General features: G+C 46.7%; 1 protein-coding gene and 1 non-coding gene across 4 annotated transcripts; both read right to left on the minus strand.

Annotated features, from left to right (window-relative positions):
- Positions 1–11343: 11343 nt before the first annotated feature.
- Positions 11344–18888, minus strand: LOC121025864 (melanoma-associated antigen D4). Of its 3 annotated transcripts, none has more exons than XM_040468624.1 (13): positions 18757–18888; positions 17524–17734; positions 16408–17238; positions 15865–16068; positions 15697–15760; positions 15391–15470; positions 14906–14997; positions 14196–14275; positions 14049–14091; positions 13570–13632; positions 12518–12632; positions 11751–12181; positions 11344–11562 (listed from the first exon to the last, which is right to left on the minus strand). In XM_040468624.1, exons 2-13 carry the CDS (start codon positions 17731–17733, stop codon positions 11553–11555), a joined length of 2223 nt encoding a protein of 740 aa, XP_040324558.1. In that variant the 5' UTR covers position 17734; positions 18757–18888; the 3' UTR covers positions 11344–11552. The 3 variants fall into 3 exon arrangements, with proteins under 3 accessions (XP_040324558.1, XP_040324559.1, XP_040324560.1); XM_040468625.1 differs by lacking the exon at positions 18757–18888 and adding an exon at positions 18621–18729; XM_040468626.1 differs by lacking the exon at positions 11344–11562 and having other exon boundaries at positions 11747–12181.
- LOC121025865 (small nucleolar RNA SNORA11) lies at positions 12880–13008 on the minus strand. The gene has a single exon (XR_005788177.1). It is a non-coding gene; the product is annotated as a small nucleolar RNA SNORA11 (small nucleolar RNA).
- Positions 18889–24200: the final 5312 nt, after the last annotated feature.

Here is a 24200-nt window from a genome sequence, read left to right on the forward strand (position 1 = left end):
TCAATATACATCATCACTCTCTTTTCTTTCCCCTCTCACTCCTCCCTCTCTCCTACCTGCATTGTCTTTGAGTGTCTCCTCCTTCTGTCTTCCTCTATCCCTGCCTCTTCTCTCCCTCCTTAGTTTTTCATTTTGTTCCTGCGTTGTTTTCCCTCTTTTCCCTTTTTCCTTCCTCCTTATCTCTATACTTTGCTCTTCCTCACACCCTCCCTCCCCTGCCCCTACCCAGCTACTTATGGAGTGACTAAGAATTAAGTCATTCGATTATGAGCGACCTAACATGGGCCATGCATATTGAGCTTCAGCCTGGTAGATCAGTGCGTCATAAAATGAATCACAGGCAAAATTGTTAACATCGCCAATTACAGTAAGTGATGTGGAATTAAATGAACAGTAGGGGAACTAATTTTTGTGGTGGGCTCAGTGCAGGGAATGCCATTAGCATTTGTCCTTCTGCCATCCAGCGTTCTCTTATTGCATCTTTAGGTAACTGTCTTCCCCTTAATGTTGGGGTCAACTACCCTCTTCCATCGTTGTGCGGCATGATGGGACTCTTATGATGGGACCTAGGTATCCTGTCCTCTGCTACCCAAGGTGTGAACCTGACGTCCAACTGGATGCCCACTCTTTGGGATCTAACATAGGCACCAAAAGAGGGTGAGGAGCTGTTTCGTCGTGTTGGTGGATGCTTGTTTCTGTTTCCAAGTGCCCCAGAGGCACCTTTGTTCATGTCCTTCATGTATTCTCTTTCATTCTTTGTTCTTCCATCTATTCCTGCTTCTGCTCTCCAGGCTAGATCCTTTTCATTAGATTCTTAACCTCACAAGGACAAAAAGGGTGGGTGAAGGGACAATTATAAAGTATGAGAAGGTGGGAAGCAGATAGATGAGTGATGTCTGACTTCACTGGTTTAAGACCATTTAATCCTACCCAACCAGTGAGGAAAACTCCAAAGCAGTGGTCTTTAAACCTCCTCACCAGACCTTCAAACTGTTTGCAAGATTGGCAGTGGCATGTTCTCCGGCAAGTTAGGGGTAATGGTGGGGGTTGTAAATTACATGATTGCTCTACAGTATAGTTAAGACACATTTAGACACCCAGAACCCCTCTCAGCAACCTCTATCTGGGCAAATTACTTTCCCCAAACCCTTGGGAGTTTGAGGAAACACTCTCTGGAGGGGATTAAGGGATGATTAATGGACTTTGGGATCTCAGCCTTAGGTGAAGGCAGGCATCCAAACCCAATATAGGGATTTAAGCAAAAATCTACATAAAAGTTTAATTCCTAGCTTCATTCCCAACTTGTGCAAATTGCTGGCATCTTGTCTTTTCCCATAGATGCAGGAGATCTTTCCCCGAGAAATCTATCACAAGTGGAGAGATTTCATAACTATAGCAGGCAAAAGACTCTCAAGTTTTCACATTAGTCTGTTCAAAACATTTTCTAATTTAAACGTGATTTCTTCATAGAGGCCTGGGTATCAGGAGGATATTCTTTACTTACAAATATATGAGGGAGTTTTCAGATGATTTTGGTCATTAATTTATACTTTAATGACATTGTGGCCAGAGAATATTCAAATCAGCAAAGAATCAACTCTTCATGTATACTCCTGGGATTCTACTTATTAAAACATCTTTGTGTAACTTTTCAGTGGAATACAACACAAAAAGGGAATTGTATGAAACATAAGTGTACCATTCAGTAAATTATTATATCAGAAATATCTGAGTAACTATAGTCCAGGTCAAGAGATCTGGCATTGCCAGCAACCCGAAATCACCCTCATGCCTTCACCTACTCACTGCTATGTGCCACCTCAGCGAGTCTAACTAGTATTTTGAATTTTAACACTTGGCTTTTGCTTGTTTGTGAACTTCATTGCACATGATAAATAGAGTCATTATAGTACATATTCTTATAATCTAGCTTTCTTCTGGCAGCATTATATTTTTCACTTAGTGCTCTTCATTTTTTTTGTAGTTTGTTAGCTGAGTTCATTGATATTCATTACTGAATAATATTTCAATTTGTATAAATATACCACGGTTTTTTGTGCATTCTATTTCTGATGGTGGACATGTCAGTAATTTCCAGTCCCAGAGTGTTAGAAATGTTACTGTGGGAATCATTCACATACATGTCCTTTGATTCACACGTGTATACATTTGGGGCTGTATTGCTGGATCCCTTTTACTACTTTTTCTTCCCTTATGGCATTGTTTGTGGTGGCAGTGGGTAACCTGGTCTTTTTCATGGTCTCAGAGGGATGGCTTTCAATATTTCATGATTAAGCGCAATGGTTCTTGTAGGCTTTTAAAGATAATTCTGATTGGTTTAAGAGAGTTCTCTTATTCCTAGTTGGCATAGGGGTTTTACAATAAATGTTTATTTTTATTTAAAAAATTTCTAGCTCTGTTGATATATAATTGACATATAGCATTACATAAATTTAAATAACATGATGACTTCACACACACAAACACACACACACACACACACACACACACACACACATAATTTCAGTGATATGCTCATTTCCATGAAATGATCCCTACAATAAAGTTAGTTAACAATGCCACGTCACATAATTAAAATGTTTTGGTAAAAATATTTAAGATCTATTTTCTTAGTAACTTTAAAATGTATGTCACAGTATTGTTAACTATAATCACTGTGCTCAATATAGAACTCCAGGAATTTTTCTTTTTTTTAAAATATAATTTATTGTCAAATTGGCTAGCATACTGTGTGTGAAGCATGCTCTTGGTTTTGGGGGTAGATTCCCATGGTTCATCGCTTACATACAACTCCCAGTGCTCGTCCCAACAAGTGCCCTCCTCAATGCCCATCATGCATTTTCCCCTCTCCCCCACCCGGCCCCCCCTTCAACCCTCAGTTTGTTCTCTGTATTTAAGAGTCTCTTATGGTTTGCCTCCTTCCTTCTCTGTTTGTAACTAGTTTTTCCCCCTTCCCTTCCCCCCATGGTCTTCTGTTAAGTTTCTCAAGATCCACATATGAGTGAAAACATATGATATCTGTCTTTCTGTGACTGACTTACCTCACTTAGCATATACCTTCCAGCTCCATCCACGTGGTTGCAAATTGCATGATTTCATTCTTTATCATTGCCGAGTAGTATTCCATTGTATATATAAACCACATCTTCTTTATCCATTCATCAGCTGATGGACAATTAAGCTCTTTCCATGATTTGGCTATTGTTGAAAGCCCTGCTATAAACATTGGGGTACATGCACCCCTCCAGAACTTTTTCATCTTCTAACTGAGATTCTTCACACTTTGACCAACATCTCCCCACATTCTCCACCCTCCAGCCCTTGGCAAACACCATCCACTGTCTGTTTCTGCGTTGGGCTTTGTTTTAGATTCCACACATAAGTGAGGCCATACAGTATTTGTCTTTGCCTGTCTGACTTATTTCCCTTAGCAGAATGCCCTCAACATCCTTCCATGTTGTACAAATGGCAGGGCATCTCTCTGCTTTACGACTGAATAATATCCCATTATAAAATATATTTTATCCATTCATGTCTCGATAGACACTTAGGTTGTTTCCAAGGTTTGGCTATAGGGCACAATGCTGAAATGAACATGGGGATCCAGATATCTCTTTGAGAAAGTGATTTTGTTTCCTTCGGATATAAACTGAGAAGCGGAATTGCTGGATCATATGGCAGTTTTATTTTTAATTTTTTGAGGAACTTCCATTCTGTTTCCCATAGTTCCTATACCAGTTTACACTCCCACCAACAGTGTACAAGTTTCCCTATTCTCCACATCGCTTGATGTTTATTTTTTGAGAATCAAATTCATGAAATACTTTTCTCTGCATCTATAGGGAATATAATAAGTTTTCTTCTTAACACATTGATTCGGTGGAATACATTTATTTTTCAGGTGCTAAACCACTCCATTTCTAGAATAATCCTGACTTGCTTGTGATATATTATCCTTTTAAAACATACAACTGGATTTGTTTTGCTAGTGTTTTATTCATGATTTTTCCTTCTGTGCTTATATGAAAGATTAGTCTATACATTTCATTTCTTATAACGTTCTTATCATGTTAAGGCCTCGTGGACTGAGATGAGAAGTGATTCCTCTTTCTGCTATTTTCCAGCAGGTATGTAAGGTTGACATTTTTTCATCCTGAAAGTTTTGTTGCATTAATTGGTGGTATCATCCGAATATGGACATTGTTTTGTGTTGTTGTTTTTTCTTCAGATTCCACGTGTTTAATATTTAGAGAATAATTTGTTGATTTTGTGTCATTTTGTGTTTTCTTGAAATTTTTACTTTAATTCTTCAATTGCATTTACATAAAGCTGCTTATGATTTTGATTAATGACCTTCCGATATCTTCATTACTCATAGCCATGTCTCTTCAGTCGTTCCAGACATTGGTTTCTAGAGAACTTCTCTCCTTTTTCTTCAGGCCCACAAAGACGATTATCAATTGTATTGTCCTTCTGAAGAACCAACCTTGACTATTTTGTTTTATCTTTAACTGATTAATGCTCTTATCCTTACTTCATTTCTTCTGCCTTCTTGAGTTGAATTTGCCATTCTACTAAATTTTGAAAGAGAGGCACAGGTTATTGTTTTCTTTCTTTTTTTTTTTTAATTTAAATTCATGTTAGTTAACATAGAGGTTTCAGGCATAGAACCCACGGATTCATCACTTACATATAGCACCCAGTGCTCATCCCAACAAGTGACCTCCTTAATGCCCAACACACATTTAGTCCATTCTCCCACCCACCTCCCTTCCAGCAACCCTCAGTTTGTTCTCTTTATTTATGGGTCACTTACGGTTTGCCTGTCTCACTGGTTTTATCTTATTTTTCCTTCCCTTCCCCTATGTTCATCCATTGTGTTTCTTAAATTCCACACATGAGTGAAATCATATGATATTTGTCTTTCTCTCACTGACTTATTTCGCTTAGCATAATACCCTCTAGTTCCATCCACGTTGTTGCAAATGACAAGGTTTCATCTTTTTCATCGCCAAGTAGTATTCCATCATATAATATATATGTATCTATATATATATATATATATATAGATAGATAGATATACCACTTCTTTATCCATTCATGATTTGATAGACACTTGGTCTCTTTCCATAATTTGGCTATTGTTGATAGGGCTGCTATAAACATTGGGGTGCATGTGCCCCTGCAAAACAGCACTCCTGTATCCTTTGGATAAATGCGTAGTAGTGCAATTGCTGTGTTGTAGGGTAGTTCTATTTTTAGTTTGTTGAGGAACCTCCATACTGTTTTCCAGAGTGGCTGCACCAGTCTGCGCTCCCACCGACAATGCAGAAGGGTTCCCCTTTCTCCGCATCCTTGCCAATACCTGTTGCTTCCTAAGTTGTTCACTTTAGCCATTCTGACAGGTGTGAGGTGGTACCTTATTGCAGTTTTGATTTGCATTTCTCTTTGTGATGAGTGATGTTGAGCATCTTTTCATGTGTCTGTTAGCCATCTGGATGTCTTCCTTGGAAAAGTATCTAGTCATGTCATCTTCCCATTTCTTCACTGGTTTATTTGTTTTTTGGATGTTGAGGTTGATAAGTTCTTTACACATTTTGGATACTAACCCTTTATCAGATATGTCATTTGCAAATATCTTCTCCCATTCCATCAGTTTCCTTTTAGTTTTGTTGATTGTTTCCTTTGCTGTGCAGACGGTTTTTATCTTGATAAGTTCCCAATATTTCAATTTTGTTTTTGTTTCCCTTGCCTCTGGAGACATGTCTAGTAAGAAGTTGCTGTGGCCGAGGTAAAAGAAGTTGACCTGTTTCCTCCTCTAGGATTTTTTTAAAAAAATTTATTGTTTATTTATTTTTGAGAGAGAGAGACACACACACACACACAGAGTGTGAGTGGGGGAGGGGCAGAGAGAAGGGAGACACAGAATCTAGAGCAGGCTCCAGGCTCTGAGGTGTTAGCACAGAGCCCAACATGGAGCTTGAACCCACGAACCGTGAGATCATGACCTGAGCCGACGTTGGATGCTTAACCAACTGAGCCACCCAGGTGCCCCTCTCCTCTAGGATTTTGATGGTTTCCTGTCTCATATGTGGGTCTTTCATCCATTTTGAATTTATTTTTGTGTCTGGTGTAAGAAAGTGAAATACTTTCAGTGTCCTAAGACCTCCTTTTGTTCCACCTAGTCTCCCTTCCTTGACTCACCCCAAAGTCCTTGCAAACATTGATCTTTTTAGTGTTTCCATAGTTTTGCGTTTTCCGTAATAGTATATGCATTCGTTGGATTCATACAGTAGGTAGCCTTTTCAGATTGTCTTTTTACATGTAGCAACCTGTCTTTATGTTTCTAAATGTCCCTTTGCAACTTGGTAGCACTTTTCCCTATTTCCCTGTGTAACCCTGCATCATATGGATGTACCACAGTTTATGCACCTACCTATTGCAGGATATCTTTTGTTTCAGCTTTGTTGAGGTATGGTTGACAAATAATAATTGTATCTATTTAGGTGGAATAATGTAACATTTTGATATCCATTGTGGAATGACTACCATTATCAAACTAATTAACATAGTTACCCCCTTTTTTTGTGGTGAGAACACTTCATGTGTACTCTCTCAGCAAATTTCAAGTATACAATACACTATTATTAACTATAGTCACCATGCTGTAACGATTGCATCCAAGTTTTAGCAATTATGAATAAAGCTGTTATAAATTTTTGTGTGCAGGTTTTAGAGTGGACAAATGTTTTCAACTCACTTGGGTAAATGCCAAGAAGCATGATTGCTGGATCATATGATAAGAATATGAAACCTTCATTGTTTTGTTTATCTGAAAATGTCTTTATTTCATCTTCATCTTGAAGGATATTATTCCTGGTTATAGAGCCCTAAGTTGGCAGTTATATTGTTTCAACACCTTGAATATGTCATCCTAGAGACTTCTGGTCTTCCCTGTTTATGCTGAAAGTCAATCATCGCTCTCATTGTTCTGTTTTGAAGACCATGGCTTTAGCTTTATCTGCCGTGGTTGCTTCCATGATGTTCTCTCTCTCTCTTGCAGGTTGACAATGTAAGTTTAAAAGATGTTTGCTTTAGAACTTTCTTGCTTGAGATTCTTAGTGTTTCTTGAGTCTTAAGCAACATGTTATTCATCAGTTTTGGAAACAGCATGCCCTTGTGTGTTCAAATATTGCCCAGGCACTTTCCCTGTCTCCTCTTCATTTAACTTCAATTAAAATAAGTTCCGCCAATGTTAGCCTCTGCATCCACTGAATCTCTTCCTACTCATTTTGTATTTCCTTCATCTTTTCTCTGTATGTTTTACTCTAGATATTTTTATCTAATCCATCATCTAGTGTACTAGCATCTCTTCACCATGACTTACCTGTTGAAAATGTATGTAATACATTTCTTGCTTTCAGGTATCTTATATTTTGTCTGTAAAATATCTTTTATGTTTTTTTTTTTGTTTTGTTGATACATAATTTACATTCAATAGACTGCGCCTATTTAAGTGTACAGTTTGATGAAGTGCACAAATTGAAACGTGTGTAACCACCACCACTATCAATATTCAGAATATTTCCAGTGCCCTGCCAACTTCCCTCTTGTGTCTTTGAAGTCAAACTTCTTGCTCCATCTCCAGCCCTGGCCAACCACCAAGATCTCTTGTCTCAGTATAGTTTTGTCTTCTCAAGAATTGTATGTCAAATGATTCAGACAGCATGCAATATTCTGTTTCCAGTCGTCCGCCACGTAATGCTTTTGATATTCCCAAACATTGTGTGTGTTGGTAGTTTGTTCCTTTGCGATACTTTGAATGGATATTCCAAAGTTTGCTATTCATTCACCAACTGCTGGACATTTGGGATGTTTTCAGTTTGGGGACATCATGAATAAAGCTGCTATCAACATTCACATACAAGATTGGTGTGGACATGTGCTTTTAGTTTTCTGAATTAAATACAAAGAGTGGAATGATTAGATTACATGGTACTTGCATGCCTACCTTAATAAGAAACTGCCAAAAACTGCCAAAGTACCTAGTCTTTACACTAACATGTGAAAACCATAGTGGCTCCACCTTACCAGCCCTTGCCATCATTGTCACCCATTTGAATGTAGCTCTTTCTAGTAGTTGTGGTATGCTGTCTCGGTTCAATTTTAATTTTTATTTTCTTGTTGCCTAATAACTTTGAGCAACTTTACATGTGTTTAATTATTTGACATGCATTTTCTTTGGGGAAATGTCTGTTCAAATATTTTAGCTATTTTTAAAACAAGTTCTGTGTTCCCATTACTGAGTTGTAAGAGATTTTTGTATGTCCAGACATGCAAGTAAGTTCTTTATTATGTAAGTATTCTCCCTCTCTGTGACTGGATTTTATTTTCTTAACAAGATCTTCCAAAAAAGCAAGGTTTAACTTGCCTTTTAAATTGTTTTATAAAGCCAGTTTACCATTTTTTCCCTATTATTGTTCATGCTTTTTGTGTTCTAGGAAGTGTGGTCTAACTCGTTAACAAAGGTTTTTCTCCTATTACCGTGAACAAGTTTCATAATTTTTCCCTTTACATATATGCTTATTGTCTTTTTGGGGTTCCCCTTGTATGTGATTTGAGGTAATGCAAAAGTTCTATTTTTTCCATATGCATATTCAATGTTTCTTTAATATTTGTTGAGCACATATTTTCCCTCATTGGATCACCTTAGCTCTATTGTTGAAAATCAATTGCCCATATATGCGTACCTCTATTCCTGGACTTTCTATTTGTTTTCTATTTATTTACATGTCTATATTTGTGCTAGTATCACACTATCTTGATGACTGTAGCTTTATAGTAACTTAGGAAGTTAGTCAGCATGAGAATTCCAAATATGTGCTTCTCTTTCACAGTTGTTTTGGCTATTTCAAAGATTTTTTTTTTTAAGTACATTAATTTATTTTGAGAGAGAGAAAGAAAGCACGAGCAGGGGAAGGGCAGAGAGAGAGGAGAGAGTGAAAATCCCAACCAGGCTCCACACTGCCGACGCGGAGTCCGATGCAGGGCCTGAACTCACCAACCGTGAGATCACGACCGAAGTCGGACACTTAACCAACTGAGCCACCCAGGCGCCCCTCGGCTATTTCAATCCTTTGTATGTCAGTAAAATTTATATAACCACCTTGTTGTTTTTTTAGTCATTTGAATTATTATGAATCAGCAGATAATTTTGGGGAGAGTTTTCATCTTAGCAATATTGAGCTTCAAAGTCTAAACACATCATCTATTCTCCATTCATTTACATCTTTTCAAATTTCTCTCAGCAATGCCGATGTAAATGTTTCATTTACAGCTTCACATGTATTTTGTTAAATTCACCCTAAGAAGTTCATGTTTTTCATGTATTGTAAATGATATTTTTATTTTTATTTCCAATTTTTTTGTTTCTAGGATAGATAACTATAATTGATTTTGGGGTATGGACCTCATATCCTGCCACCTTGCTTATCTCACTAGCAGGAGTTCTAGTAATTTTTTAAAGGACTTGTGGAACTTTCTATGTATGTGATCTTCTCAGTTATGAATAAAGACAATTTTACTTCTTTCCTTCCACCTTGTATGCCTTTTCAATTTTTTGCAAATCCTGCCTTAATGCACTAAGTAAGACTGCCAATCAGGGCTAGGAGTGGTAAGAGACCTGAGAGGGAAAGCTTTCAGGTTTTAATGATGAAGTATGTTTCAGATGACCTTTATCAGATTTAAGAAGTTTTTCCTATTCCCAGTTCCCAGATAACTTTTAATCTGAATAGGTGTTAAACTTTGTTGAATGTATTTCCAAATGATACTGGTATCGCATTGTAGCTGTCATAAATTGCCACATACTTTCTCCTCCTTTTCCAGACGAGGTGCCTTATCTCAGGTGTCCTCTGCACGCAGTGCTCAAACCCACACCTGTGGCTTTTGGTGAGTGTCTGCACCCTCATTCAGGAAAAGGCACATCCTGCTGTGTGCACAGCAGGATCCTGGGAGGTTTCCAGGGTGAGGGTGCCAGAAGAGTCTTGGGTCATCCACCACCCCAGGGCTGGGGCCCAGGCATCATCCATCCCTCTCACATCCCAGGCCAGGCACCAGTAAAGCCAAAGTGAAGGGGAATCCATCTCTGTCAGAATCACAGCGTCCGTGTTGCCGAGCCCAGACCCAGCAGCCAGGAAGACAGAAAGCACAGCAGTGGCCAACAAGGCAGAAGCCCACCTGAAGCCTGACTTTAGGGGAGGAGACCTTACACAACCAGCTTCCTGGGGGTGTGACCTACACAGCCCCATGGGACCCCGTGCTCGCAGGCGTTGCACACCTGGTTCCATGCTCTGCTGTCACCCTCTTGGAATTCTTCATCATTTTTTCACAGGGAGACCCACGTTTTCATTCTCCACTGGGCCTGTGCAATTAGGTGCCTGGATCTGGGTCAGGAGCCTAGTGTGGGTGAGAGAGGGGAACCTCTTCTCAGGGAAAAGAGGCAATGGGGTGCCGGGGTCCTTAGTACTACTCTCTCCCTCTTCTGAACCTGGGACCTCGTCCCCTCAACTGAGGACGTCACTGAGGGGCCTGAGAAAGTTCCACTGTCCCGCCTGCCACTGAGCCCTCCCAGGTGTCTCACCTTGGTCCACGGGAGGAACTGCAGTCCCCACCCCACTCCCGCAGGGATCACTCAGCCCTTCAAGACACCAGGGCTTAGGCCTTGCTTTGGCTTCACTGGGAGAGCCCTGTTTCCAGTGAAGAAGAGCTCCAGAGCCCACCAACAGGCCTCAGGTCATGGTCACAGGCAATGGGCTGGTGAGCTCTACTTTCATTAAACCTACTCTGTCGGGAACAATGGCTCCTCCTTCCACCTGCTGGAGGGCGGAGAATGTTGCTGAGGCCTATCTCCTTGCCCTGAAGACTCCATCTGAGGGAGGGATGAGGTGCTGAGGTTGTGTGGAGGATGGCGCCTCCAAAGATGGGGTGGAGGAGGTGGGGATTGGTGAATGTCTGTGGACCTTGTTGTGTGGTGGGAGGGACCGTGGCACCAACCCACAGCCTTCCACTCCACCCTTTTTCCCGCCACCTCCCCCACCATTGGCATCTAACTGGGGTTGTACCACGTGGGAAATCATGTAACTCTGTGGCCTGGAGCCTCTCGAAACTCACGGTCTAGGCACTCAGGGGGCACCTCCGCATCTCCCAGCACTGTACCCACACCTACTGCCTTCCATGCAGAGGCAGGGCGTGGCCATCTCAGAGCACCCGACCACGTGCTCCTCAGAGCACCACGTGCGCAGGTAAAGGAAGAAACTTCCCAAGTAATTTTGCAACTTTAATGTAACACCGATACCAAAAACATGAAAACACGACAGAAGCGCACAACAACAGCACACAACCAAAGCAGGAAGGGCAGAGAGAGCTTCATCTGGCATGCCATCTCAGATGGGCAGGGAGAAGCTGCCTAGAGTGCTGTGTGAGGGAGGGATCTGAGGAGGCACTCTGGCCTGGTGCGTGACGGCCGCAGTCCATCAGCGCTGCCTGCAAAGCAAGACACAAAAGCTGACGCAGAAATACAAATATATGTGAAACGGGGAGGGACGCAAGGACAGAACAAATGTCTTTCACACTCTCTTGGTTCCCCCACTGCTCCCAGGCCCTCCCCCGACTTCTCACAGCCCCCTCCCACGCCCTCCTGCAGAGTTTCATTTAGCGACTGAAAACCTTACTGGATCCAGGAGAAGAAGTTGGCACTCGTTCTGGCAGCATTTCTGGTCCGGATGGTGGAGCTGGTGCTGGGCCCATCGAGAATGCTGGTGCTGGCCCCACCATTGGTGCCACTGCTGACACCAGCCCTCCAAGTGGCTCTCCTGTTGGCACGGTTGCTATTCAGAATGTACTGATGGTATCTGGCCCAGAAAGCGAAGGGAATCCTGGCCCAGGCATCGCCAAAATCTCCGTCCTCATCCCAGGTCAGGAGCTCCACCTGTATGTCGTCCCAGCTCCACCGTCCAATCAGAGCTTCGTCCCCGATATTCATCTGGGCCCTCATCTGGGCCCTGGCATGCTCCTCAGCCATATCCACATCCATCGTCTTGAATGCATCATCCACAGCCTCCAGGAAATGAGCCTTCCACTCCCGGGGGTCTCGGTTCTGATTCTGCAGTAGAGTGACAGCAACCATCCAAACAGCTAGCCCACCTCCACTGAGCACCTGCTTCCTGCCATACACCCTCCTGGGAGCTGTGCATAATCATTACACAAATAAAGACCGCTGGAGTCTGACTCTCCCGTTATTCCAGGCCAGTCCAGGGGCTTCACCCCATCCCTCCTGCTTACTAAGTCTGTGAACTTGTGTCAGTGACCTACTTAGGAACCTGTCAGTATCCTCACTGGACAGACAGTGGGAGGAGGCTGTGACCAAGAAACAAAGAAGGTACAGCAAGGACCAGACCCAGACCCCATCGCCTGGCCCCAAACAGAGGCTCTCTGTTACCTGGGCAATGAATCGCAGCACCCTCATCTTGCTGGTCTCGTGGCGGGCTCGCAGGCCCCAGAGGAACTCATACTCGGGTGGGCTGCTATTGGGGACCTTCTTGTATTCCAGGTACCTCAGGGCAAGAGGAAGGGAAACGTTTGCTTCCAGCCAGGCAGACCTGTTGTTGCACCAGTGGCTCCCTGGTGGCCCCTTTCCGGCCCTGATGCTGCAGCTCAGCTCCTGGGGGAGGATGGTCCTGACCTCCAGCCCATGCCTCACTCCCATGCTCACTCCTAGGGTTTCTGCCTCCACGATTGAGGCCTACAAAGCCTTAGGCCGCCAGTCCTGCCCAGAAGCCACGTGGAGGTGCAGGGTGGGACACGTGTAGGGTATCTGTTCATAGGAAGGCCACAAGTTTGTGCCCCTTGTCACAATGCACCCAGAGTCCCGTTGGGTGTGTTGTAAACAGAGGAGCCATTTCATCAGGCGCCCTGCTCTGAGCTCACCCCAGTGCAGGGTGTCGTCCATGGCCTGGAGGAACCCCGGGACGGCCCACTGCAGAGAACGACTCTAAAGGGAAGAAGAGCAGCACACTCCGCCCATATCCCCGACGGTGTGCGCGTGCGCGTGTCCGTGTGCCTGTGTGGGTGCGCGCGTGTTCTCCAAGGACCAAGGATTGGGTGGGCCCTAACCAGAAAGCCAGGAGGGCTGGGCTCTAGGGCCAAATGGGGCGCTTACCTGTGGGGGCCACGCTCAGACTTCCACCCTCTGAGTCCCCTGTTCCCGGGATGGAAAGCAAGGGAAATTCTACTACAGCCTATGGGGCAGGTGCCAAAGGGCATGGGGGTTGTAACACACCCTGCACCGTGTTCTCTGTCAGCTTGTACTCCCTTTCCCCAAGACCAAGCTGGATCTCTACTCCTCGCCAACACTCCAGACGCCACCCGCACTCACACCAGGGACACCTATCCCTCTGGTGCTAAGATATGGGATGGAGAATGGCTGCTCGGCCACATCGGCACACGAGGAATGCGCAAGCGTGAGACAAACTTAACCTGGCCAATACTTACTTCTGCTTCACAAAGTCCTCTGTAATGAGCTTCCTCAGATCGCCAAGGAATGGGTGCCTCACCCTGAGGGCAAGGAAAGGAATCCATAACAAGAACAGTGGCAGTGAGGGACACGTGGGCGGGAGCACTCCCTGGCAGGATTGAGAGCTGCCCAACCTGTGGGGCATCCCCATGGAGGCCTGGGGTGGCACCAGGGGCCGCACGTCAAGGATGTCAAGGATACCCTAGGCAAGGGTTTGGTGGAATCCCTAAATCTGATGGTTTCTCTTACGTCTCATCTGGGGACAGAGAGGGGACATGGAGCAGCGAGGGGCTGAGAGTTCAGGACCATTTCCCCATGCACCGTGACCAGACCCTTTGCCTCTACCCAGTCCAGGACGTCCACTCCCCTGGCACCAAGCCACCAGGCTACTGCAACCCTGGTGCCACTGGTGCCCAAGGACAACACTGAGGGGTGGGAGTCGAGAGCCCAACCATACCCAGGGCGCAGTCCCATCTTGCGTAGTGCCTCCCAGAGGACAGCTGTGAGGGGAGATGAGATACAAGAATTTCACACACAAAGCTGAGACTCTGGGCAACCCACCCCCCCACCCCCACCCCCCCCGGCGGCAGGTCCAGCCACTCACCCTCGCTGGCACGGTTGCCATTCATGAAAATGACTCCCAGAATCACCAACAGGAGGCTCAGCCTGGGGGTGTCCTTGGTCCTAAAGGTGGAGAAAGACGTATTCTATCCGGCAGGCATCTGCCCGAGGGACTAGGGTCGGTTCACCTGACTAGCCTTTCCCAGATGGCTGGGCTACAGAGCGGTTCTTCCCACTCTGCGCATGGCTTGTTCTCTGACCCAGACCATCTTTTCCTCTGTCTGAGACTGAATCGCTTCACGCATCGAACGTAGATGCGAAGAGCCCCTCCCAGAGTCGTGTCCACAACGGGGTCAGAGCAGGGAGCAAATGCCTGGCAACAGTGTGTCCACAGGAGGCATATCCAGACCTTCCCCGCCCTTCGAGCACCGGGAGTTAGACTGGACGGGAAGCTTCCTTCTCCCCGGACCACTCTGCCAAGCCCAGGCCAGGCACATAGCAGGAAGGGACAGGCAACAAGGAGCCTGCTTTCCCAGAAGATGGGGTGAGGAGGTGGCCGGGGTGGGGGTGAAGCCCTGAGAGCAGCCAAGGCTTGATCCCAGGCTCCTGCCCTTTCATCCCCTAATCACTGGGCACCACTAACTGTGGGTAGGAGCTGTGCCAGGCACCAAAGCCTTGTTTTCCCGTTTCGCCGAGAGGAAAGGGAGAGGCACCAGCGAGGAGCCCACAATCCTCCTGCCCGCCCTTTCTTACTTTCCCAGGAGACGAGCTGAGGAATCACGTGTGCACACGAGAATGTACAGGTGTTCTTCCTTGTCAATTTCCTTCAGGTGGATCCCAAACTTCTACGTGGGGGAGAAACCAGAACAGGACATGAGAAACCCACGCTGCCTGTCCCACAGGCAGTCCTCTCATTTCCCGTCAGAACTCTCTCTCAGCCGGGACCCCAAAGTCACGTGGAAGACTGAAGAAGAGAGGCCGAAGAGGAACTGCCCTGTGGGAGCTCTGACACCGGCCAAAGCAACAGGACCCACTTCAGGGGACAAGAGACACTCAAAAGAGCATGAGGGAGAGGACCCCGCGGGGGATGGAAGCACAAGGTGGACGCTCCCAGGTGGAGAAGCTAGGGAGGGCTTCCAGAGCAGGTAGTGCCGGAGGTGGGCCTCAAGGGGCTGCAGGGTGCAAGGCCTGCCTGCAGCTCTTGTACTACAGGGAGCTGCCCCTGTCCCTTTGCCCACCTTTTCCAGAGTGTACGTTGCTCGTTCAATGATCTCAGGGAAATGTTCGTCGTATTCTCGGATGACATCCTTCATCATGTCTGCGGGAGATGAGAGGTGGAGAGAGCACCAGGGCTGAGCAGGGGCCAAAGAGCTGCACCCCCTCAGTCAGCCTCACTGAGGGGAGCACAGTTGGGACCCCCGTACTGTGCAAATGGGAGCGATCAGCTGGGCACACTGGGTGGGGACATGTGATGCGAGGCCCCGCAGGGTAGGGATGGGGACGGGGGAAGGGCAGAGCTCAGGGAGGGGGCACAGGTTGCCCACCTGAGCGCTTGATGGGAATCTTCTTGTAGTCCTTAATCATCAGATATTTCACCAGTTTATTTGCCTGGAGGAGGAGGAGCACACGGGGAGATCAAGGCATGGCTGACCTCCAAGAACTGGCCCATAGGAGAGGAGAGGAGGAAGACGGGGAAAAGGCAGATTTCTTACCCTCTCTTGCAGAAGGGTCACGTTGCGGGGTGGCAAGCACAGGACATGTCTTGAGGGTACCTGGGACCTCAGGGCCATCGGTGGCCGGGGAACCATATGAGCCCGCACTGTCATCGGAGGCTGCGATGGTCTCCAGGTCGGTGGGACCGCAGGAGGCTCTCTCTCCTCCTCGCTGCTCTCATATTCGTCATCCAGGTGCTTGGACTGTAGCATTAGAGAGAGAAGAGACCCAGGGCTACCAGACTCACCGTGCAAAAGTGCCCAGCACACGTCTTAACCAGAGGAGATACTTGGAAATGAGGGTAGTACAAACAGTGGATGACATGTGCTGAGTGCTTACTACGTGCCCGGCACCGAGCCAACCTCTTCTCCCGTCAGGCCTGAGGGCAGAGACTTCGTGGGGTCAAAGCATGCTAGCAAACTTGTGTTGGACCAACGTGCACAAGCTGACAGAAAAGAGGAGGGGAGGGGAGGGGAGAGGAGAGGATAGAGCAGAGAAAGGAGGGGAGCAAGTGGGGGGTGCAGACAGCAGGGAGGTCTCACCTTCTTGGTCCTCTTGCCTCCCATCCTGACCCAGGGCTCAGCACTGTGCTGGGCAGGGGCAGCTGCACCCTCAGGCTCAGGGATGCTCGTGGCCATCTTGGTCTTGGCAGCAGCTGCTGTCACAGCATTCTGAGGCTCCACCCACCGGGTCTTGGCGAGAGCCTTTCCAGATTTGGTCGTCTTGGGCCGGGTGGCTGCCCCCTCCCTGGCAGGTGCTGCCTGGAGCACCCCGGAAGCAGCACTGGGGCCCTCTGTGGCAGCCTCTTGGGCCGGGGCGGGCCTCTTGGAGCGGGAGAAGGCCATGCCACTGACACCTGCCGGCTGGGTGAAATCAAAGAGATCGTTCTGACCCAGGAAGGCTGTCTTGGGCCGGGTGGCATCCATCTCACTGGCACACGGAGCCTGAGAGAAACCACAGGCAGCACTAGGACCCTCAGTAGCAGCCTCCTGGGCCTGGGAGCCTGTCTGGGGCTGTGTGGACTTTGCTGGAGCCCCTGGGGTGGCCATCTCACTGGTGACTAGCATCTGGGAGATGTGTGGAGCAGCAAGGGTGGTCTCAGGGGTGGCTGCCTGAGCCTGGGCCGCATAGGTCATGGGCTGGGTATCTTCTCCTGAACCCTGGTCTGTGGCCACTGGGCGGTTAGTGACCACCTGATTGTAGGTGGCACGGGCAGCAGCAGCAGCGGCCCTAGCAGCACGATTGGAGGCGGCTGCGCGGGCTACGTTGACAGCATGGGCAGCAGCCTCATTGGCAAGTGTTTCTGGATCCAGCTGAAATGCCTCCATCAGAGTCCTAGCTAGCATAGGGTTTTCCAGTTCCCAGGGCTCATTCTGCAAGGCCAGACAGAAGGGTAGGGGAAAGCAGACAGTTCTACAAGCTCACATCGTGCTTCCCACCCAGCCTCCTCCCTGCAGCCAGCTCCCAACCCCCACCCCCCCCCCGTCTGCCCCCCACCCCGGACTTCCCAAACCCCCTTTCTCTGAGCAGAAGAGGGAATGCTCGGGAAGCTGGGCAGTCCTTCCCCATTCAACCCTCCCATTCACGACCCCCCCCCCCAAAGCAGCTTCACAAGGGAGAAGGCCCAGGGCCAGCAGGTGGCCAACAAGGAGCCTCACCGATAAGATGCGAAGGCCTGGACCCAAGCTCCCAAAGGCTCTGAGGATACGGATGTCAAAGCTGGTGAGGGTGCCATAGCCTCCAAAAGCACCAAATTCTTCATAGTCATTTCCTTCAACCATCTCTTCCTCCCCGACTTCATCGCTACCCTCATCCATGTCTTCAACGTTGTAGGTTTCTGATTCCATGCGGTAGCTTCCCTCAGCCATGCTGGGGGGGGGGGGGGGGGGGGGGGGTCCCAAGGAGAAGAGAGCTTAGCCAGGGAAGGAGGGTGAGGCTTTTTCAAGGGGGAAGGGGCGGGATCCAGTGGGAGGTGGGATCCCTCAGGAGGAGGGAGGCTGCAATCATCAGGTTACTAGGCAGTACAAGGCAGACAGAGGGGGGAGGGGTAGGAGGGAGAAGGGAGGGAGGGGGTGTCTGGTGGGTTAGATTCTGTCAGAGACGCAGCATTAGGAGAGGGATAGCGATGGTCTCCCTGCACTTAAAAGGGAGTTCAAGAGGGGCACGCTCCCCGTCCCAGCCTCTAGATTTGAATAGGGGGTGGACTGGTGGGCTTGGGTCTGAAGAGTCCCAAAGGGGGATGCATTGAGAGAGGGAGAAACAAAGGGCTTGGATTTAACGACGAAGGGGGAGAGCAGATGACATGAGAGGGCTGAGACTACAGGGACCCCGGAAAGCTACGGGAAACTGAATCCAGAGACCCTCTGGCTAGGTCCAGGCGGGGGCATTCAGCTGATGATTCAGGTCTGGGTTGGGCTCATACAGGAGCGCTAGGGGTAAGAAGGGTGGGGGTGGGGGCTCGGATTAGGTGAGGCATGAATTAGAGCGCCGGAGGTCTCAAACCCCAGGATCGCAACTCCAGGAAGGGGCTCACGGGGTCAGCTTGGTTGGAGTGACCTAGGAGTGGTTGGGGTGGGGGTAGGGCCTCTGCTCTAAGATAGCTCAGCAGGGTGCACACGGGTCTGCTAAAGGGGTTCGGATTGTGGGCTCCAGTGTAAGTGGGGATCAGAGAGCCTGGGTCTCCTGTTGGAAGACTCTCCTCTCCTGTTGGAAGAGGTCGGTGCGGAGGTGGGGGGGGGGGGGCGGAGTGTCCTACCTAGACCGTGGGTCTAAGCGGGCTCAGGTTCTGAGTGCCTGGGCTTTGTTCAGATCCGGCTATTGGGGGCGGGGAGGGCGCACCGTGCCGGGTTCCACTCGTCCTCTCCCGGTCCAGTCCGGGGCTGGATTCTTACCTTCCCTGGGGCTCCAATGGCGTCCGTCCTCAGCACCAGGAACCCCGCAGCCGCGCCCTCGCCTACTGCTGCCAGCACAGCAGCTCCGACCACCCCGCCCCTTTTCTCCGCGCACCCCTCGCGTCTGGGCAGCCTGCGCATGCGCGGACCCCTCCAGCCCGCCCGTTTTCCCAACAAAAGCCCTCTCCACCAGGTTCCCAGTGCGCATGCGACTCCAAGAGTGTGGTGGGCGGGGTGGGGGGCGTTTTCTCCTTCCCGCCCGAGACCCCTCACCCCTCCTCTGACCGCAGGGTCGCGCACTCACAGCTCTGGGTGCAGTTCGACCACCCAATCATGTACCCTCGGTGCCCGCACTCCTGCACAATGCTTCTCGTCCCTGCCCTCCCCGTTCCCGCTAAACTCCTCTGGTGTGGTCTGGAATACACTATGTCTGGCTTTCCCAGCATGACCCCTAGGTCACAAACACAAAGGTCTCTAGCTGTGTCTCTAACTGTAACAAGGGGAATGGAAATGGCCAGAGGATGCCAGTTGCCTTTGTGTTGCCCAGCACTACCCATCTCTATGGCCCCCAGACACACTGGGAACATCTGCTTCCCCAGCTACTCTGTATGCAGCGTGTGCATCACAGCGCTGTCTGTACTGGGGCTTGTCTTCCTCTCACAGCAGCCCTGGGAGGTGGCTGTCAGCATCCCCATTTTACAGATCAGAAAGCTGAAGCGCAGTCACACCGCATGAACTAGACAAGGCCACAGAGCCAGTAAACAGAAAATGCAATATGTGGGCCTGGGTCTTCCTGACTCCAGACCCCATGTCCCTGTAGGGCTGGCCTGGGGACTGAGGTGCGCCCCCCCCCCCTTCAGTTGGAGCGACAGATCCACCCCTCAGCTCTCCTGCCCTGCCAACACCTGTCCCAAACAAGCAAAGTTTGTGCTCTCTGAGACGCAAGCTCATGCTCTGTATCCGGGACACAGGTAGAGACCCCCAGTCTCCAGCTCTCACCTACTGCACGCGTGGGTCCATCCAGGTGTGGGAATTGCTCCTTGGGGTCCACTCCCTGACCTAACCTCAGGCCTCTTCGCTGTGAGTGGCACAAACACGCTGCCCCTGAGGCCTTCCTGGTGCCCGCTGGAGCGACCAGGACAATCAGGCATTTTGTGTGTCTGAGCCATGGCAAGCCCTGCCTCAGAGTAAATGTTTGCCCGGGGTTCCTTGCAGGGCAGGGGCCTGGGGCCGCTGTGGTCTTGTGGAAAGAAACCGGGCTGGTCTTCAGAATTCCAGGGATGGGGTGCCGGGCCAGTCTGTTGCTACTAGCTGTGTGAGCCTGCTCGGGTCCCTGGACATCTGTGAGCCCGGTTTCTCAATATGCAACATGGAGAGCACGGGAAGCACATCCCGGGGTCCTACCCCACCCAACACATGCTGCTGTGCTTCCAGAATGACTGGAGAAACTGCTTTGGAGTCAGACAATGCTATGTTTCCAACTCAAATCGAACCTGTGCTTTTTACAAAAACCATAGCGGACTTTTAGATTTGTTTTTATGTCAGCCTCTCCGGGACTCCTGTGTGTGAATGGAAGCTATTGCTAGGACCACAGCTTTTACTCTCCAGTGACCAGTATCAATTCTGACTGGCTGGATGACTTTCCTCAGCTGTTGCATAGCAACCTCCCCCTTCAGCAGCCTGTGTCTCTTCAGCCCTTCCTGTATAACACGTTTCTGTGGGAGGTGACCAGACCCTAGAAATGAAAGCCTTGGCAAGCTGCTCAGTGCTAATAGAAAATACTGTGTTCCCATCTCAAACTGAACCTGTGCTTTTTACAAAAGCCATAGTGGACTCTCGTACTCATTTTGTTTGCTTGGTTTTGCTTTCTTTCTCCTTTCTGAAATTGAGCTATAATTGGCATATGACTTTATGTTAGTTTCAGGTGTGCAACGTAGTGATTCAATATTTTTATGTATTGTGAAATGATCACCACAATAAGTCTACTTAACGTCCATCCCCATATATAGCTACGACTTTTTTTCTTATGATGCGAGCTTTTGTCACATTCGTTTTTGTATCAGCCTCTCTCTATATAAGCTATATAACTATATATCTATGCTAACATCCTAGTAACTCCAAAATCTACAGCTCCATTTTGAACCTCGCCTTTGAGATCCAAACCCATATAGTCATTCCCCTACGTGACATCTCCATTTGGATGTCTCAAGGGCTCCTCACAGTGAGTCTGTCTAGAACTGGTCACTTGGTATACTACCCCTCCCAAAGGCTCAGACTCCCCATCTCTCTTGTTTCTAAAACTCCCATCTTCACCATCTCAGTAAATGGCACCATTATCCACACTCACTCCAGAAAACGGAAGTCAGCTACCACCACTCCCCTTTGCTCATACACTGCACCCTGATGGGAAGCCTCTGCAGCTCTCCAGAACTATCTCTCTGTGTGGCTCTCCCCTCCCTTATTTCCAGCAAATTCTAGTCACGTTGGCCTCTCAGAACTCTCAACTCTGTCTCCTTCACTCAGGCTCTCCACTGGGCTCTGTTTGTGTTCAGTCTCCCTGGGCTGCAGCCTGTAAACTCCATCCAGGCAAGAAATTGGGGGAGTTGGGCAATCTGAGAGCTCACCATATTAGTTTCCTTTCTCTCAGGGATCGCTGTCTGCTGTTGCCTGTGGTGCCATGACGTAAAAGCTTTAGAATTGTTTTGGTTTGCAGCTATTCAGGTGGGAGAGTAAATCGGGTTCCTGTTAAACCATCATGCCTCCATGATGTATTTCTTAAATTTGAATTTTTTCTTAAATTTGAATTTTTTTCACTGAGCCATAGGGTTTTAAGATGTGTTTCCTTGCTACACATGCATCTAAGATCTACCTAAGTGACTCTGCACAGATATCGTATGGCGTGTATTCATGACATTTTTCTTTCCAATCTGCTCCCCCAGGGCTTTACCCTGACTCCTAAGGAAGTGGAAAACTGGAAAAAATATACAACCATTCAACACCAAAGGTAAGAATTACAGGGAACTTCTCATCAGAAACAATGCAAGTTATAAGATGGTGGCATATCATCCTTATAATAGTGAAAAAATTAATAACTGCCAACTCAGAATTTTTATATTCAACGAATATCTTTTTAAAGTGAAGTTGAATTAAAAGTTCTTTTCATACATACCAGTGTTGAAATAATTCATCATCATTGGATATGCACTACAAGAAATAGTAAAGGATGTCTTTCAGGCATGAGAAAAATGACAGTAAATATAAATGTATTCTACACAAATGAATAAACAATACTGGAGATGTTAAATATGATGATAGCGATAAAATAATATTTTTTTTATTTTTGGAATTTTCTTTATAAATTAATTGAGAGCGTAAACAGAAATTCATAGCAATGCATTGTGGAATATAAATTCTGTGGAATTAATTTCTTGGACAATAATAGCACAGGGTCTAGTGGGAATATAAGTATACTGTTGGTGGGTTCTAATTCTACATGTGAAGTAGTACAATATTACTTGAAGGTAGACTGTCGTAAGTTAAAAGAAGCATCAAATGTAAAACCTATCCAAAAAATTATGGCTAATAAGCCTATTTGGAAGATAAATGGTGTTATCATGAAATACTTTAAAATAAGTCCTAAAAGGGAAAACAAAATAAGACAACAGATGAGCAAGTAGAAAACAAATAGCATGATAGTTTTAAATCCAACCATATCGACAATGGTATTGAATACAAATTGAATTCACCAATTAAAATGTAGAGATTGACAAATTGGATTCCTTTTTCTTAAATAGGCTTTATTTTTAGAGCACTTTTTAAGTTCAGAGCAAAATTGAGCAGAAAGTACAGAGCCATCCCATAAACCCCTTGCCCAAAACAGACACAGCCTCTCCCACTACCAACATCCTGCACCAGACTGGAATACCTCCTCCTACAATCAATGAATCTATACTGACATGTCATTATCATGCAAAGTCCACGGTTCACATCGGTGTTCACTGTTGGTTTTGTGCATTCCATGGGTTTGGACAAATATATAATGACATGTATCCACCATTATCGTACCACACAGAATTGTTTCACTGCCCTCCAAATCCTCTGTGCTCCACATACAAACCCCTCTCTCTTTCCTAACCACAGGCAACCATTGAGTTTTTTGTTTGTTTGTTTGTTGTTTGTTTTGTTTTGTTATGTTTTTGTATTTTTAAACTGTTTCCATAGTTTTGCCTTTTCTGAAATGTCATATAGTTGGAATCATACACTATGTGACCTTTTTAGATTGGCTTCTTTTAGTGGGTAATGTGCATTTAAGTAAGGTTCCTCTGTGTCTTTTCATGGCTTGATAGCTCATTTCTTTTTTTTTTTTTTTTTAATTTTTTTTTTCAACGTTTATTTATTTTTGGGACAGAGAGAGACAGAGCATGAACGGGGAAGGGGCAGAGAGAGAGGGAGACACAGAATCGGAAACAGGCTCCAGGCTCCAGGCTCCGAGCCATCAGCCCACAGCCCGACGCGGGGCTCGAACTCACGGACCGCGAGATCGTGACCTGGCTGAAGTCGGACGCTTAACCGACTGCGCCACCCAGGCGCCCCAGCTCATTTCTTTTTAATGCTGAATAATATTCCATTGCCTGGATGTGCCACAGTTTATTTATTCATTACCCTATGAAGGACGTCTTGGTTGTTTCCAAGTTTTAGCAATTATGAATGAAGCTGCTATAAACATATATGTGAGATTTTTGTGTGGACCTAAATTTTCAGCTCATTTGGGTAAATACCAAGGAGCACACTTGCTGGATTGTATGGTCAGAGTAGATTTAGTTTGGTAAGAAACTGTGCAACTGTCTTCCAAAGTGGTTGTACAATTTTGCATTCCCGCCGGCAATGAATGAGAGTTCCTATTGCTCCACATTCCCACCAGCATTTGGCATTGCCACTGATCTGGATTTGGGCCATTTTAATAAGTGTGTAGTGTCATCTCCTCGTTGTAATTTGCTTTTGCCTGATGACATATGACGTGGAGCATGACAAATGGATTTTAAAAATAAGATCCAGCGATATGGTGTGTACATGAATTCCACTTTAAATGTAAAGGTACATAGAGGTTAAAAGTAAAAGGATGGGAAAAGATATAGCATGCTAGCAGTAATCAAAATCAAGCTGTAATGGATATATTAATACCAGACAAAGCAGATTTCAGAACAAAATACATTACCAGAGATAGTAATTGGTTATATTTATATTTACAATTATATTTGTATTTAAAATTGGTTAAAATGGTCAAGTGGACATAAAAATTCTAAACAGAGTCTGGAAATAAATGAAAGAAAGAAAAATTCACAATTAGGGTCAGAGATTTTAAGTCTTTTCTCTCAAGAGTTGAACAAGTTGACAAAACAAACAAACAAACAAACAAAAAACAACCAAAACCAGTAAGTGTATAG

The sequence above is a fragment of the Herpailurus yagouaroundi genome, unplaced genomic scaffold, assembly GCF_014898765.1.
Source record: "Herpailurus yagouaroundi ecotype Mexico unplaced genomic scaffold, PumYag 67716, whole genome shotgun sequence".
NCBI lineage: Eukaryota > Metazoa > Chordata > Mammalia > Carnivora > Felidae > Herpailurus > Herpailurus yagouaroundi.